General features: G+C 44.6%; 1 protein-coding gene across 12 annotated transcripts in view; it reads right to left on the reverse strand.

Moving 5' to 3' along the window:
• mbnl2 (muscleblind-like splicing regulator 2) overlaps positions 1–18256 on the reverse strand; it is a 57825-nt gene that overhangs the window by 38247 nt on the left and 1322 nt on the right. For 2 of the 12 annotated variants that reach the window (XM_042081451.1, XM_042081444.1), the window contains exons 1-2: positions 13928–14115; positions 4946–6036 (exon numbers count right to left, since the gene is read on the reverse strand). In XM_042081451.1, coding sequence (XP_041937385.1) covers positions 4946–5119 — 174 coding nt within the window. In that variant the 5' untranslated portion in view covers positions 5120–6036; positions 13928–14115. Of the gene's footprint in view, positions 1–4945; positions 6037–13451; positions 13597–13765; positions 13788–13927; positions 14116–14284; positions 14307–18256 lie in introns of those variants that run through there. The other 10 variants (XM_042081452.1, XM_042081450.1, XM_042081455.1 and 7 more) reach the window with 7 other exon arrangements.

An 18256-nucleotide genomic window follows, 5' to 3' on the forward strand; every position in this document is an offset into this window, starting at 1 on the left:
ACTGATGACAATGACGATGATGATGATGATGATGATGATGATGGTGATGATGAGTGATGATGATGGCCAAGTGTTCATAGAGACGTCGCTTTTTGATCCTTCGATGTCGGCTCTTCCTATCATTGTGAAGCAGAATTCACCAAGCGTTGGATTGTTCACCCACTAATAGGGAACGTGAGCTGGGTTTAGACCGTCGTGAGACAGGTTAGTTTTAACCCTACTGATGATGTGTTGTTGCAATGGTAATCCTGCTCAGTACGAGAGGAACCGCAGTTCTGACTGAGTGGACCTTGGTCTCTTTGCTTTTCCCTAAATCTCCATCAGGATCTCTGTAATTGGCTTCAGCGCAGCCCAGGCTTCCCGTCTAGCTGTGCATGTTGTTCACCTGGCGCTCCCAGCCCCCAGACCACTTTGATTCGTTTTCTCCTCCCCCCGCTCCCTAAACCGCCTCGATGTTTACAGAAGCTTGTTGTTCCTACCTTTGATAACGTTTAGCTAAGGCGTTCTCACTGTGCTGTCAGATATGGTGCCAAAAAAACACCCCCTGAAGTCTGGCGTCCATTACTGAAATAACACAGATGAACACAACTGAAAACAAATGTCTTGTGCAGTCCAATTCTCTAAGGCATTGACGACAAGAATCTGTAGAAAAGTCAGCTGTAGTGCTATGTAATATTTGTGTTGGACAGGCTTTAATCCAGTGGGTATTTTGGCATTCAACATTCTAGGAAATTCTGAAAATGAATTCTGAAAATGTCGAATAATAAACAATTCTAGAGGTTTGTGGGTGTGTTTGTGTGCATGTGCGAGTGTACAACCAGAGGGGCTGTCGAAGGTTCTATCAACATGTGTGTCATCACACAGATAGCAAGGAGGAGCACAGATGATTCTCCCAGAGTGACTTTTACTCAGCCCTCATCGGCTGTTTCCTTGATGCTCGTGTGCACTGACAGATGTTGACTGTTGATAGGGCAATCACACCACGCTGGTTGCAGTCTCCCGAAGCTGCAAGCCACCACTGCGAGTCACAGAGGACGTGTCAGCAACAGACAGCGCTCGAGTGGTGGAGAGAGAGAGAGAGAGGGAGGGGAAAGGAGGGGGAGGAGAGGAAAAAAACACTCTGACAACAACAGGCCATTCACTAGTAGGCACTGTGACATCATCACATGACTGTGGCATTTGTATATTTTCAGCGCTCCCCTCCCCCCCAAGCCTCAATCTGTCCCTGTTGGATGCTGCTGCATAGTCAGGGTGGCACAGAGACAGCTTCTCCAGCACAAACAACAGTAACCTTTCAAGTGTTCTGGTCTGATGTTCAGACAGCGGTATTTATCATATTTGATAACATTAACGTGGGAATCAATGGGGAACATGGCCTGCCTCTTGGCAGACATGTCTGTCATGAGACACTGGCATCTCGTTCTGCTTCTAAGACCTCTCGACTTGGTTCTAGTCTTTCTACTTTCTATAACTACATAATTGCTTCTCAAAACAACAACAAATGAGAATCTTGTCTGTAGCCAAATTCACAACAGATGTGTCATGCCACCTCATCCCACAAACACTGCAGATCTGCAACCTTTTTTTCCATACAGTAAACAAGCACCTGCATTCAAAGAGGACACAGCGGCCTTACCCACGCAAGACTCTTCCTGGACGCCTCACAAATGCTGAGAGCAGCAAGCATGCATGCCCTCCGCGAAACAAATGGGGCCACTGACAAGATTCATTTGCCTCTAATGCGCAGCACGCTGGCCTGAATGAGAACACAAGCCACCCTTTTGTTTGAACGGTTGCAGGTCAATGCGGTTGCTGTTTCCTTGTTGGGTCGCGTGGTCCAGGCCGTCGGCTCGCCACCCTACTGTCCCCGCCGCCACTCTCTCGCCCGTCAGGATAAGTATCTGGTGATTGCACTGTGCCATGGGATGGCCAGAGGCCGAGGGCTGCTCCCGGGACAGTTACTGTACTCAAGAGGCTCCTACAGGAGCGCGGCTAGCCGGTAGAATGTTATCAGCAAAGAGCTGACATCTCCAGGCAGAGTGGTGAGCAGAATCCCTCACTCAGCCCCCCTGTACCTGTGTGCAATCATCCACTGACACTGAAGAATAGTGAGGCGCTAAGAGTTTAATCTCGCAATCACTGCTTTGTTACTTTGTACAGTTACACAAGATGACACATTGGCAGTAGACAGACCTGGGGCTTGGGTGGGCGTACAACTGGTAGTCTCCACAGTTGGAAACATTCAGATCCCCAAGAGGCCTTCTCTGCCATGTCAATGATGTCATGACCAGACATTCCAGACTCATTTGATTTGGCATAATGAGACCTCTGGTTTGCAGGTGGCTTTGATTTGCTGTACATAGACAAAATCGGCCTAAAATGCTGAGCAACACCAACAAGTAAAGTCTATGCTGAAGTGTCTGCTGTCTACTGGACCATGCCCCCCTGACAGAGATACAATGGTTCGTGTCAAAAGCGCTCCCAAATTGATCCCAATTGGAGGCAGCTGTTAACCCATTAAGCCGTCAACGGCTCTGACGGACCTAGGCAGCTGTAATAAAGCATCAGTCAATCTTTACCCGCTGGTCGTGCGGTAATTTGGCCCCGGGTAGCCTCCGCGATGTACACACTGGGACTCAGACGGAGGAATAACATGAGAGTTGCCAAGGAAGCAGCTGATCGTCCCTTCTGTGCCACTGAGTCACATAAATGCTGAGCCGCATTGCCAAAATATTGGGAGGTTCACGGTGAGAACAGATTTTCAGGATGAATGGGGGAGGAAGGTCATGTGAGCCAGCCTGTGGGCAAGCTCGGGATTGTTGATCTTTAACGGTCAGCAATCTGATGGAGTCATGCAGTTTGCCAAAGCCATTCAACTGGGGGAAGGTGGTCTGAAGCATGTGGCATAGTGCAGAATGAATGGAGATGTGTGCATTTTGTGGGTTAAACCAGAGCGGTATAGAAAACCGAGTGGTGACACTCCCATAAGAGACCTTGGAAAAAGACAGCATCGCTTTTCCATGCCAGTTTCCAGGTTATGGAGACAGTTTTGGAACTGAAAACTGCCAATCACTTGGTCAGTAGCCAATGAGGTATTAGATTACGCCCTCCAGCATCCAGAAATACATCCCACCCTCCTGCAAAACAGCCATTCAGCACAGGTTTTTTGGAACTATTGATCGTGTGGCGGCGACATCAAAGAGTGTCGCAACTCTCTCTTTCTATGGCTCTGGGTTAAGCAGTACACCTCTGTGGAATCGGTATGGCAGAAAACAGTTTCCCGCTTGCATAGTACTCTATGTTTGCAATCTTCTTATATCACAAATTGTAACACATAGTAATTGGATCCAGCTGTATCTACCAGACATGTGACCTTGACTAATTTACTGTATATGATGAACGAAGCAGCTCTGTGAGCTGGCGATGGTACTTTCGAAAAGCTGAGATAGCTGCTTACGCAAATGTGAAAGCTAAGCACTGCCTTAAGTCCATTGTTCCAAAGAGATAGTTGGTACCTGTTCTCGTTTCACTGGTCATTTGTCACTGTCATGAGAAACAGTGTTTCCAGGGTTTCCATGCCGCATAAAAAAAACCACATACAGCTCAGTGTATTCTTCCATATGTGATAGCAATCTGTTATTTCCCGTGATCTATATATAATTTTATTTTTTCCCTGAACACAGAATATTGTACACCTTTGAGATTTAAGGGGAAAAAAACTGGCTGAGCTTAAAATGGCATCACTGACCTCAAAGCTTTGTCAGAAATAATAAAATGAGGCTATTGCACCTAGAGGCAGCAGACATAAACTGAGACTGTCAGTGGAGAGAAAATACTTAGAGAATTGCCAAAGACGACTTGGACCCAATTCAAAACACATACATTTCCAAACCTAGTTCAAACGGGAAAGCCACATTTAGGCTGTTGCTATATAACGGCAAGCATTCTAAACGTGTGGCATTCATAGACAGCACATTATAAACAACTCTCAGCCATCATCAGGAGAAATTAGGCCTATCATATTCAAACAAATTATCTTGGCCTAATTGAATTAGCATCTATTACATACAGGCTCTCGTTACTGTTGTTGCTCTGAGGAGCTTAAAGGGCCTGACATTTATGCACGCTTGTTCCAGGAATAGCAGCATTCGTGACGTCTCGGTTAACTCACCAGATGTTGGTGACCACCAGTATAAGTGATGGACGTGGCATGGTAACCTAAGAGAGAAAACATATAAACCTGCCAGCGCAGAGTGGCAGCAGGGGTAGAAGGTGGGGGGAGGGGTGGTAGATGGGCGGGGGAGAGTGAATGTGGGAGTAGGCTCTGAGCTTTGAGGCGACAGGTCAACTCCGTTTGACAACTCTCTGCAGCTCTGAGGCACAGGGCCACGGAGCTGACACACACACTCTAATTTGAGGGCACTCCACTGACACAAAACCTCCACGTCTAACATCTCCAAAACAAAATGGATCCTTGAGATGTTTACATGGGAATGCCAGACTCACTCCTCTAAGGCACCAAATATAGCCATAGCCCACGTGGTATACAGAACTGCATGCCACAAAGAGTTGACAGAAAATTACTGCACGCTGTTTGGTCCCGCTGCACTGCAAACAAAAGCACTCATTTCACTTGCATTAGCAAATGTGTCTTTTGCAACTGATCTTTGCCTTTTGATTGATTGAAACACTAATGTCTTCGGCTGTGCAATGTGTGACAGTTCTTAATTAAAAACTAACCAGAGGGAGAGAACCTAATACTTTTACAGTGACAGAGACCCTGCATTACCCAAACATATCAAATAGCACATGCATGCTGCTCCCTGCACAGCTAGGGTCAAGAAACAAGCATGAGAAGCACACGCAAGAGCAAGTACCATGGACCAGCTCTGAACCTGGCCAGTGCCTCCAACCCCTGCCCTGCGCTGGGCTCCGTGGCTCTTACCTTTAGCGAGTCAAAGCAGGCGATCACCCTCCCGTTCTCCACCTGGCAGCTCTTGGGCGGGTGGGCGAATTTGCATTCCTCGTCACTGCGCGAGCAGGTCCCCCTTTGAAACTGACGGCACACTTCCAGGGTCAGCCATTTTGTGTCTCGTATCGAGGCGATGTTCAAAGCCATAGCAAATAGCTGGAGTGTGGCAAAGGCTAGCAGTCACTTTTAAGACAAGGTGCCAAGAGGACAGAGGTGGGGGATTTTGTGTGTGGGTGTGTGTATGTGTGTATGGGGGAGGGTTAAACAAAAATAGACAATCTAAAAAAGCACGTCACATAGAGTTTGTCCAAACACGTTGCTGATGCCAAAATACGTCTGCTGTTTTGTCTGTGTTTGTTTGTCTGAGTTTTCGAGCAAAGCTGCGCCTCCGGAGAGAGAAAGGGAGTGAAGGTGGTGTCACGGCTTACGAGCCTCCGTGGCAGCACGCACGACAGCCGCTTGGAGCAGAGCTGTCAATCACAGCGACGACACTCATCCGTCACTCGGTCCCAGGTGCAGGCCGCTAGCAGGACAGAGGGGACATGCTCACGGCGTGGACTGAGAGAGACCGTCCTTCCACCCGTCGCCCGAGCCTTCCTGAAATGTTCCTTTTCTGTGAGGGGGGAGGAGGAGGAGGAGGAGGAGGAGGAATGGAGGTGGGGTTGTGGGAGGGGTGGACACGGGGGAGTTGACTCACGCTATTTTCAGGCAATCGTTCTCCTTCAAGGGAGTAATAAGTATTCTGTGCGTGGGGAGAGAAGGGGGGTGGAACTGTGGCGGCGCTGATGACCGGGCTGCTCTCCTCGCTCTCTGTGCTTTGGCAAGGCCGCCGGATTCTCTGGCAGGGCTGTCGAGATGTTTTCCACCCTGGTTTTGTCTCATGCGTAGAGTCGCTTGGTGGGGTGACTTGGTGGTGTGCAAACACACACACACACACAAACACACGGAGAGAGGACAGGAGGTCTGGAGGGTGAGCTAGTCTCTGTTGAAAAAAGCACGGCGGATAAACAGCGAGCAAGCTTCAAGTAGGGACGTCATCAGACAAGGCACTTTCTGTCAAGGATCTGTGAAGGACAGAGAAGAAAAAATAACATGGTTGGTTTTAGCTGAATGATAAATCATTGTCAATAAAAACATTACGGTATCCATCTGAGAAACTCGAGCACATAATCACACTTACATCACTCTCACAGACTGATCCTACTTGATGACTAACTATTCAGTTGGAAATAGAGCCTTAAACTACAATTTTACCATACCGTCTCCTTTTATGGCTCTAGGTGGTATGTATATATAGTGTAAACATATATTTACACACACACACACACACACACACACACACACACACACACACACACACACACACTCTCTATAGTGTAGCCTCCTGTATATCTGCATCTTATAGCTGCCCTATGTCTGACTTACTGTATATTCTACAGTATACATAGCTAAATATAACCGTAGCTTAAATGTCCTAACCCCTGTCAAGTCAAACATGGGTGATGGGCGCTCAGAAATCATAAATTCTGCTGGACAGGAAATGGAGAGAGGTCCCAACGGGTTCCCAGTGGACAGTTAAAGCACAGTGTGTGGGAGGCACAGCGTGCCCCCTCCACCCGTCTCTGCCCTTCCTAAACCCTGTGCCCATCTCCCCCAGCACCCCCCCCCCCCCCCCCCCCCTTCCCAACCCCATCGACTAATGCATAATGGGACGGGGTGGACCAATGGAAATCACGCAGCGCAGCAACATTCCGGGCAGTCGTCCAACAGCCAGAGAAGGGCCGAGACAGATGCGTGTGCCAAACACAATTACACCGTCCAGCCCGATCTGACGCAACGCAACCAGCTCCAGCGATACGCTCCGCCACAGACTGCCTAAGGACGGCATTAAATTCACGGGGAGAATTTGTGTCAACTTCTATAGCCCCCTTCACACGTCAGAGGGACGGAGAGAGGGAGTGAGAGAAAGAGAGAGAGAGAGAGAGAGAGAGAGAGAAAGAGAGAGAGGTAGACAGTAAGGGAAGGGGGGGTTGTAACTACTGTTGCTAGCCCTGGAACAAGCTAGTGCCAATCCTTGGCATGCCTTTAAAAACGTCTCTCGAGCCACGGCTGCCGAACAGGAAGCATTTTCCAGGGGCAACATCTGGAAATATTTTCTTGCGCAAACTGAGGGCGAGGGAGAGACAGTGAGAGCAAAAGCAGAAGAGAGAGGGAAAGAGAGAGAGAGGGAGGGAAAGAGAGAGAGGGAGATAGATAAAGAGGTGGGGGTTGGGCGGTCAGACGGGGAAGGCAGGGTTGTAAAAAAAACTGCAGCTGTTGTTTAAGATTCTCTTTGCTGTTTAATGATGGATACATGCCCCCCTCCACCACACACCACTAACCTACACTACTCCATACGCACACACATGGAAAACAACGTCGGGTAAGGACAACAACTACTGTTTGCCCTGAAAAGACGCAGTCTGTTTCACAGATAGCATCCAGAGACAGGCAAATGAGTTGCAAATGTTGCACAAATTTTATGGGGTGCCCTCGACTTCTCATCTGTCTCTGTTACTGCTGATGCTGCAAGAGGACAGGTCAAGTCTCACATCTCAAGTCATAAGACTTCATGGCTTTTGACCTCTGATGTCCCTGATCATTAGACTTCATTATGAAAATGCAGGGTTGGACTCCATATCTCCCTTGTCCATGCACTGGCCCAACAGCGGCACTATAGTAATCTAATGAAGTTTTTTAATTGCCATTTTGGTTTTCAACTCTTATTGCTAAGGGTCTCTTTTTCACTATGTGGCGCACAGCGACACACACAAGAAAATTCAAATGTGTTCATAAGAACACAAATCCATCACATATATTGTCAGAGAACGTTCTAACAAGCTGATTTCTAACAATTAACATTCCAACTTAATCACATGAGATAAATTATGACATGAATTAAATATAAACTCTTCAAAACATTCTGCAGCAAACATAATAATTACACAGTGTTTCCCACAGAATTGAATTCCATTTGTGGTGGTTGGTTTGCAGAATTAACTTAGCACAGTGTGGTTATGATGCTAACCAGATTTAAGCACAATTTAGTACAACCTGGAAAATCATTGTGTGGTGGTCAATGTTGATATTGTGGTGGGCCGCCACAAATAAGTCAATGTATGGGAAACACTGTTACATACCTGTAGGGATATCTTATTTAGAACTGACTGATCAGATTTAACATGAATGTCAAAAAGAGTTTTTATTAGAAATACTAGCCTGTGTTATATTATGAACTCATCAATGCTTCTACAAGGCTGCAGCTTCATTTATTAATACTCCTCCAACATTGCATTGCATCCATATGTACACTATAGAGATTATCCCAAGGACTTAGGGTTCACATGACAACAGTTTCTAATGTTTAATTTGGCAACAGACAGGCAACAGGCAAACATCTAGACCGTGGAAAATGCTGAGCATCAGACTACTCTGAAATGCAAATACGAATGAATATGACTGTGACTTCAAATAGGCTAGATGGAGAGAGGCGATGAACGAGAAGAAACACACACACAAGAGGCATAATTTAAACCAGTCTCCTGATATGACTGTTTTGTTCTAAATATAGGCTAGACCTACCCAGCATTTAGGCTAAGTCTCAGAGCTGATTCACAAGAGAGGAACAGAGACAAAATGTCTGTCTTGGGTGTTATGACTACAGCCTACACATACATGGTATTTACTTAAGCAAGAGTTTCAAAGGAAACGTATACCCCAAGTCTGCCTCGCAACCTCCTTCACAATATCAGAGGCCAAAGGAAGACCTTGAACATCTTGTACACCAGAACATGAGACAGAATATTCTGCTGCTACTTGTGCATAATGCAGCACATACTGTAGCAAATTAAGACAATCTCAGTGGCTTGCTGTCATTTTCTAAATCACACAGAGCGAGAGAAGTTTTCAATATCCCCCTGCTTTGCACTTTTGACTGCGCAAGATTTAGATCTCCGCTTCGACGAGAGGTCAATCGGTAAGGTTTAGGGAGTCCGCGGGGAACTGCGAAGGGCCTCCCTCCAACGTGCTGAGTCATCATGTAGATGAGGCATGCCAGCTATCCCACGCAGCAAGTGTTTAGCCCCTCCAGGGATTGCACGGCTACAGCCACCGGGCTTAAAGAAAAGCCAGCTGGACTGAGATTCCTCTCGAGAAAGCCCCCAACTAGACAACTCAACCAAGTAGCCAATGTCTATATCAAATGAATTACAAATGCTAGCATGATAGGGGTGAGGTCATTCTTTTTTGCGGATTTGTGGGTGCTCAAGTGTGCTGACGCGTTGCCTCAAAGTTCTGAGATATCAAAGCAGGGATATGGCAATCTCTAACTGGGCAGACTGGGTTGAGAGTCTTCATGGGCTCCACCCAAATGATTCACAGTAATGGTCAACTGGGATGACTTCATGCTGGCACATGACTGTGAGTAGCCCTCTCTCAGTAGAGAGAACTCAGGGTAGGTAGTGGTCTGGAAAATAAATGACTGCTATTGCTTTAGAAATGTAACTACAACATGATGGATGTTCGAAACACTGAACTATGACTACGCTCTCAAACTACTCTGTGTTTGCTTTCAAAAGACATATCACTCTTTATCTCGGCCGTAAAAAAGACCATCCATTAACTCAGTACATATCAGGCTGTCGCAGCTGACAGACGTCAAGACTCATGATACTGACCTGGATACTTAACCTGATAAGAAAACCATTTCGAGTACCAGTACTGTTGCACAAATACATACAAATACAAATATTCTAAATCCCAACACAAACCTCGGAATGCTCGTCTATATTATGAAATCAAATTCAACCGATGTCTCACCATCACAGAGCGTAAAGTCTCAACGGTGGGACTTTAATTTCAGAGTCTTCCCTTTGGGAGTGTCAACTGCTCGGAAGGAAATCAGGTAAGAATCGTGTCAGACGTGACCTTTTACAATTAGTCCCCTTTTATTTTTAGAGCATGGAAGAAAAATGAGACTGATGGTCTACTTTTCGAAGTGAGTGACAGTGTGGGGGTATTTCAAAGACCACGCTTGATTCATCAAACACAAGAAAATGTAGATTCAGAACTAACGCGATTTAGATTTAACTAATTCAGATTTAGAACTAATGCAATAATTGTATATATGTGCTGAGTCCAATAAAGACACCACACTTCCAAATAAAACCAAACATTAAACCAAGATAATGTTAAATAAAACAATCTCTACTACAGAGATATTTCTTTTATTAAAACAAAAACCTTCACCAAACTGTTGGCATGTCCAACAATTCAAATAAGCACAGACTTCCTGTAGGAACACCCACTGATGGAGGTAGGAGTCCAAACCAAAAGTAGTCATTTCTAGGTGGAAGAATGATAATATCAGATGCAATGCCTGCATGCATACAGCACAATTACTACTCCTAACCTTCTATTAGACCTCTCTTGCAAATGTCAAGGACATCGGGTTAGACCTTGGGTCACTGGTGGTGGTGCTGCTGGAAGCAAACCAACAGGCAACCAGCCAAGCATGCTCCCTCCCTCACTCCCATCCAAAAACACAAAGCATGAGGATCACACCTCCAAGACAGAGGCTGGTGCGAGAGGACAGATGGTGTGCAGGTAGGAAGGTGGCTCCGGCACCCTTGCGGTGACCTGAGGAGATTAGTTAGCGACAACAGAGCACCCCTTTGCTTCGCCCCTCCCACAGATGAAGCTATGGTTTCTGGAGGGGAGAGAGAGCCAAATGGTCATCACATTACAATCAGTCCCGCTCACTCTTGCTCGGGAGGTAGAGGTAGAGAGGGAGAGAGAGAGAGAAAGAGAGAGGGAGAGAGAGAGAGAGAGAGAGAGAGGAATCACATCATAAGGGATAAATACATGTAGGCAGAGACACTATGCATGATTAATCAGGGTGACATATTTGACTGATTATGGCTGGGAAGCCTCAGCCTCAGGGATTATGAAATTTTAATTCCAAGCCATTTATAAACACACTTGTTTTTTCTGCCCTCACGAAGGGGTCTGTGAAATAAAGGATCAGAAACTCTGAACCCGCCACTGATTCTCAAGAGCACCAAAAGAGCCCACTTCTAAAAGACTGCCTTCCTCAAAGGGACAGGTTCAGTCCAATGCCACGACAGTGAACCCCAATGGCCAATGGCTTTGGCCCCTCTAGGATTAGGGTAACCCTGATCACTGAGCACAGTCCAACTCATTGGGGCACCACGTCTTCCTTGTTTTTCATGGTTCTTCCGTCAAAAACAGTTCAGAGGGTAGACAACTCCACTTCTCTTCTGATAGGAATTCAAACAGGGAAGTGGAGAAGTTTATCCAATTATCTAGGCATCTCGAAACCCCAAGTGGGACACAAGACTTCCAGAATACCAAGCTGGGGTGAAAGCAGGATGCAAAATGGGATGGAAGGCTTGATAAAAGCAGCATATTAAGTCAGTGGCCATCCAGCCATGCCACTCCACTAAACACACACACACACACACACACACACATACACACTGCATGAGCAACAGGAAAGAAAGAGAGCCATGTTTCCGTTGGAGAAAAAGAGGGGGAGCTAACTTTACAAATGAGTATTTCCAAACTCTGAATAGATGGAAATTTCTGGAATTAGACTACAGGCCTACAGGTGTTTTTCCCTTCTCTCCAGGCTGCTTGAAAGGGAACACATTTCATTACCCTGCTAATAGCTGGTAGTGAGAAACTGTACACTTGTTAAAATAATTGGATGATATAATAAATAACTGTGAGGCAATTAAGCATGCTTTCAACGCCATGGAGGATCCCACACAATCAACGATTCAGGCTACTTTTAATAAAACACAAGAAAATCTCAGAGATACAAAGCAGACAAACTATTTGAGTTAACCAAAATGAATAAATGCGTTCTATCCAAATGGTCGTGAGAAACGTACAGCTCCAAAACTTCCCTGGGAGTCTGTAAACTCACTGAAGGGGTTAGCAAATATGAAATTCATCTCATTCACTATGTCCACACATTTATTATCACAGAAGGTGACGAGTGACATGCTAAGTGAAGAGGGCTAGTGGAATAAGCCAGGCTATTGCCCAGGCAAGTCCTCATTTTACAGAGTCAGCAAAAGGTTAGGTTATAATAGCCTTACTGTCAGACTGAAACTCGGTGACCCAAGCTATTATCTTCAGACCACTAAGTCTGCATTTCTCCATCAGATCATCCAGCCTGTTTATTTATAGCTGGATGGACATTTAGTAACGCCTAGTTAGCCGCTGTAGTCCTGTGTATTCTGAGACTCATGTATAGCCTATAATGAAACATCTACCATAGCATGGTATATCTATCGGCTGACAGACTGAGATGTTAATAAGTCGCCGTGGTCAGAAAAGGTTGCATTCATTCAACTCCATTTCCAGCAAAAAGCTCTTACAACCAGCTTGGGCAGGACACATTTTTAAAACAGTTGATAATCAGGCTACATGCTGAGATCCAAAACTGTAGGCTGTTTCTTTTGCAAAACGACCCGTTAAAGGCTGGCATGAACACCCCGTGCTGAGGTGGAAACACTGCACACAAACGTCTGTCGTGATCCAAACCTTTAGAGTATCCAGGGCTAATGACTTTTAAGTCTTTATTGCGCTTCACAATCGATTATGCGCTTGTTCACACACCTTCACTAATAAAGAGTATTTGGTTTCTTGCTATGCTTTTTCCCCAAGCTTTGTTTCTCTCAAAGAGGTAGGAAGGGCAGTGTCAGCCTTTCATAACAAAAGATGAAAATAAAAAAATATTTTAAAATGATATATATGTATATCTTTTTAAAAAATTCTCCTCATTTTTGGTAACTGTTTGACAAAGGCCTGGCCCATTTCCTGCGATTGCCATAGGGGCTGCACAGGTCTACGCATCCGGTGCTTTCAAGGGCTACTAGCACTGATGCTTTCGGAGAGAGGCAGTGGTCAGGGCTTCCACTTCAGAGGGATTATACAAGATATGTTACTCATTAAGACTGCATGAAGCACTTGCTAATTACAGAGCAGGGGACTTATTCACATCAGAGCTCTAATCGCCCTCAAAGCTTTCAAAACTAGGGCAAAATAAAACTGTTCAATATTCCCTATGAGTCGCAATCTATCAAACCAATTGTAACTGAAACAATTTGTCCGCGAATTAGGTGAAAGTCCGCTCTGTCACACCCTTGTCAAGTGATCCACTTTCACATACAAATGAAAATAAAACAAAGCAAAAGGCCCACATGCTATTATTTCACACAGAAAGTGTAAGACCATTCCCTGTTCTACAACTAACTCTCATATCTCAGGAAATAAGTGAGCACAGCTCAACTGAAATCCAACTGACAGGAAACTTAACATCTATTTTCTTCTATGAACAGAGCAGCTGACAGAGCAGCAGACAAATCTATAAGATGCGCTGAACAGACAGGAGAGGAGAGAAGGCACTTACTGCTGTACTGCTGCAGTTTCCCACCACCAGAACAGTCTCGAGTTTTACAGTGCCGGCAAGAGCTGACCTCACTCTGTTCTATTCTCTCGCTCTCTCTCTCTCTCTCTCTCTCTCTCTCTCTCTCGCTCTCGCTCTCTGTTTTTCTCTCTCGTCCTCTCCTTTCCTCCCACTTCCTCCCAGCGCCCACACCAAGCTCCACCACCACACCCCAGATGGTATGCACCATACTGCAGCACAATTCCCTATTTTTTTTCCCTTTTCAAGAGAACTGAAGAATGGAAAAAAACGAATCGGAGAATCTATCCTCCTCCCACCTCAATGTGGTGTTCCGCACTGCCTCTCCGTCTCTCTCTCTCTCTCACACACATATACACACACGCGCGCGCAGACACACACACTCTGTCTCTCCTCTCTCTCTCTCTCTCTCTCTTCCCCCCTCTGTTTTCTTTTCCTGCCCCTTTCCCTTCAAGAGGCACCTGGTGTGGCGATCGGACTCCTCCCGTCTCAGCTAGCGACTGCGTGAGCTGTTGTCATTCCCCCCGTGGAGTCGAGTGCCGGAGGCCCATGCCTAGGATTTTCTCTCGCAGCAGCAACAGCGCAGGAAACACGAGTGGCCGATCTGCTGCTCAACTCTCGGGCTCAAACATTTCCAGCCAGGCCCTCTCCCTCCCACCGGCCCCCTCCCCTCCGCACCCCCTCTGCTACGACCAACCCCTTCCTGCCCACCCACCTCCAGCTAAGTCCCTCCCCTGTGGTCCTCTAGCCAATAGCAATGCAGATTGCCTCTCTGTGGTTTTACTGTTAGGTGCAGAGTTGCAGACAAGCAGACTGACCTTACAGATTGTGATGACAACCCTGCCTTTACTTTACTGATCTTGAAGGTATTTCCCCATGCTCCTCTCAGCAGCATTGGCTTTATTTACTTTTCCTCAACTATTTTACTTGACTATTCAGGAAGGTTCAAACTAGAAAATGTAGGAGGAAAAAGTGAAAAATAAATCTCTAAACCGGGAACATTACAAAAAGTAGCATATAAGCTAAGTTTAATCAAATGTTTTTAAATGAATATATCGGAACATTATCAGAATTTTGAGCAAAAAGTTAAAGCCAGTTTTAGAAGATATTCAAATCTAATCAATTGCCCTCTGTTCTTTTCAGCCCTCTGGACTCTTTACATATACCGGTAGTCGTAACCATGAAAATGGGGAGACAGCAGCAAGGAGACTCCTCCCTACCTTACTGCCGGTAAACCCTCTCCAGCATCACGTGAGGTGGGAGGTGGGGGTGGCTGGGGAGGGGGTTTGGGATGGGGATGCAGCAGTGATGCAGAAGTGATGAGTCAGAGCCCTGTTCACGATGCTTCCACTGGAATCAATAGAACAGCTGTTGTCTCTGGCGCTTCGGGCCCTCGTTCCCGTGAGTGGACAGCAATTATGTGACAGCGCCGAGAGCTTTTACAAAGGCGACGGCGGCCGAACATTAAAACGACACACACTGGTCAAACATCAATGGGGCAAGACGTGCTCTGACCAGGCAGCTGCTGAACTAACCCTAATAACCCCTCAGGCCAGCTTCAGAGCTTAAAGCCTTTCACTGGGTGAACGGACCATTTGTTTTTTTTTTTCCCCACCTACCTCTGTCAAAAAAGATCAGCTCGTCATCATACAAGGTGGGCACTCACCAGACAATTCAACAGTACGGACATATCAATATTTTATTAGCGAAAGTTTTTCTTGCTCAAAACTGTACGACAAAGTGTGGTCACATCACATCACTCAAAAGGTCATTTAACATCACTGCAGTACGACTGCTATTCAATGAATAACCTTAACAAGCAAACGTCAAATGTTGGATTGATTTCTACAGTATGTGCCCATATCACTCCACAACAATGCAGTCATCTAGTCCATATGCCTGTGAGGTCATGTTCTCAATGTGGCACAAAGCAAAAGAAGTCTCCAACAGGAAGAAAACAGTGTTGCCTCCAGAACAAAACATCTAGGCGTTACTTCCTTCCTTCAAGCTATCCACACCCAAACTCACGTCCTGGCTGACCCTTCACCAAATGAGGGCCCAGCAAAGGATTACTTTGGCTACATTTCTCATCTCCAAATTAGACATCCATTAGTCACTTATCTGACGAGAAACATGATGATGTGTGGGTGAATTCTGCCATAACTAGCCAAGGTGAACCCAGACGAACCTGTTATCTCAATCTGAATTTGCTCTGTCGTTCTGTCTGGAGACCTTCCCATTGAATCTGATTTTTAAAATCACCAAAAACCAAGGAACCAATTATAAGCGCTTATCCAGCATGGTTTGCATTTATATGATGACAGACAAAGGAGTGCAGTTAGCAGTGCGGTTGTATTTTATATGAAATTGAGTTAACAACTGCATTTAAAACCTTCATTCACAAGAAAGATATGTTTGTTATTCTTCCGAAAAACTTTGGTAAGAGTTCAATGTACCAATTTTATTTCACTGCTGGTTATGCCCCTTTGAATCAGAAGTGGATGAACGGTCCTCAGATCCAATCTCAATCTCCGTTGAGAAGCAGTCTGGTGTTAGCCATGCTATGGCTAATAACAACTAAGCAGGATCAGGTCTCCCAATAACATTGTCTCAACGCATTACGATGACATTACGAGTATACCTTACTAAAGTTGTTTACTTTTCTCAAAGTCGTGTAATTTACTGTTATTCAAAATATCAACAAGAAATATGCAAATCAAAATTGAATATGTTACCAAGTATAACGCAGGCAACATGTTACCCACAGATTCCCGTTTTAAAGGGATTCAAATGTTTAGGCCTAGGCCTAAATAAAGCACAAAATGTAATGCCGTATACGGTCTTCCTTGGCAGTAAGTGCATGTGTATTGCGACTAACATGACATTTTGAGTCCAGATCAATCTTACGGACATATAGCTTCCAGAAATGATATGAATGTTTCAGGAAACATGTCAAAACATTAAGGTAGAGCTTAAGGTATACTGTAACTTGCGAATGACAAAATGTTAAGAAGTTTTGAGAAATTAGGCCCTGGTCTTCATTTCAATCCTTGTGAAACTGTGGTCTGGCAGTATTTACATCACTACATACCATCAATCCACACACCTATAATGTATGCAAAGCAAATGCTGTAGAAGGAGAGAAAACTTTTTTACATCTTCAGCACAAGGGAAAAAAACAGCATTGACAGCATTGTAATAGCAATGGCCACATGTTAAAGAAAAAGGCAAAATAAGTTCTGCAGCCCATAAGGTTCTGCAGAAGCATTAAAAAAATAAATGTCAACCTTGACATGGACATAGCCAGGTGCTCTGGCTTCATCCCAAGAAAACACGATGCAGTAGATTAACTATAGAGTTCGAGCGGTGATCTTACACTTTTAGGATGAGCATAATTTATAGCAGTGGGACGATTTCAAACGTAAGCATACCATAGAAGGAAATGCAGCTCACCTAGAGGAAGTTTATGTTATCCAGTGTATAATTACAGCAGCATGTAATTTCAACTGAAAGACTAGCTATGTTATCATAACATAGACATACCCAATAACAACATAATAATCTAACTATTACAACGTGTTATGGCCTCAATTACTGTGAACATTCAGTCTATCATTGCCACTGACATCAGACTGCTACAGTGTTCTGCAACCGGGCAAGGGGCCCAATAAAAGGAGAGAAGAAGAGGGAAAATATAGCCAAACAACATAGCAGTTCCCCTGAGGTCTGAGAGACAGAGCTCTACCACAGGGATATAAATAAATAAATAAATAAATAAATAAATAAAAATCCCACTGCCTGAGAGCCGGTATGACATCCTTTGTCTGTTTGATGATCTGCTGTCTAACAACACAATCAGAACCATCAAATACAAATGTACACAAATCCTTGTTTTTACCATAGGCTATTTGTGTATTTTAAAATGCACCTTTAAACATGGCTGTACACAAAATTATTCTACAAATCTAGCATTAAAAGAAACCGCCATCTTAGAAGATGTTGCAATGTTTTTAAAGAACATAAATACCTTGTTAATTCTGTAGTAATGCAATCATTTACACATTTGTTCAATTTAAAAGATTGACAGAAAGATGCTGTGAAACAGCAGCATCACAAAATCGACCATGAGGTTCTGCCTACTCAGCGCTAGCTGTAGACTAATTAAATATCAAGTTGCAGTGTTCAGTTTCTTCAAAGAAGCCCTGCCAGTAACCATTACGCTCTGGTTTGGTCAACATGTTAATCAAACCAGAACAAAACACTTTCTTTGTTTCTCACAAAAACAAAAACACAAACAAGAGTTATTCAGTGAAATAAAGAATGAGAAAGATGAGCCAACCAAAAGGTATAGTTTCATTGTTCCATTATACAATGTGTCAAGTCCGTAATTTCCAAGGATACTGCTGAGGACAACACACCAGAGGATGTCTCTGAATCTAATCTCAATTAAGTTCAGATGCAAATCAGATTCAAGAGATCTCTTTGTGTAGAATATGACCCCTGAACACGTAGAACCCACCCCCCATCCATTAAACTCATTTTGCTCTGTAATGGGGAGAGAGATATTGTGCAAGAACATTTAATATATGTATGCATTATAATAATATGCATGGCCCACTCTCTGTAAACAACTAGGAGTGTCTGGATATCAGATAGGCCTAAAGGAATTAAACTTCTATTTGGGTCATCCATGCATTAAGATTTATTAAGACTTACCAAAGCATCTTAACATACATCCTATTTCATAATTTCTTCTCAGCAATTCCATAATAAGCCTACTCGTTCGCTTA

This window comes from Alosa sapidissima, chromosome 23, assembly GCF_018492685.1.
Source record: "Alosa sapidissima isolate fAloSap1 chromosome 23, fAloSap1.pri, whole genome shotgun sequence".
Classification (NCBI taxonomy): domain Eukaryota; kingdom Metazoa; phylum Chordata; class Actinopteri; order Clupeiformes; family Clupeidae; genus Alosa; species Alosa sapidissima.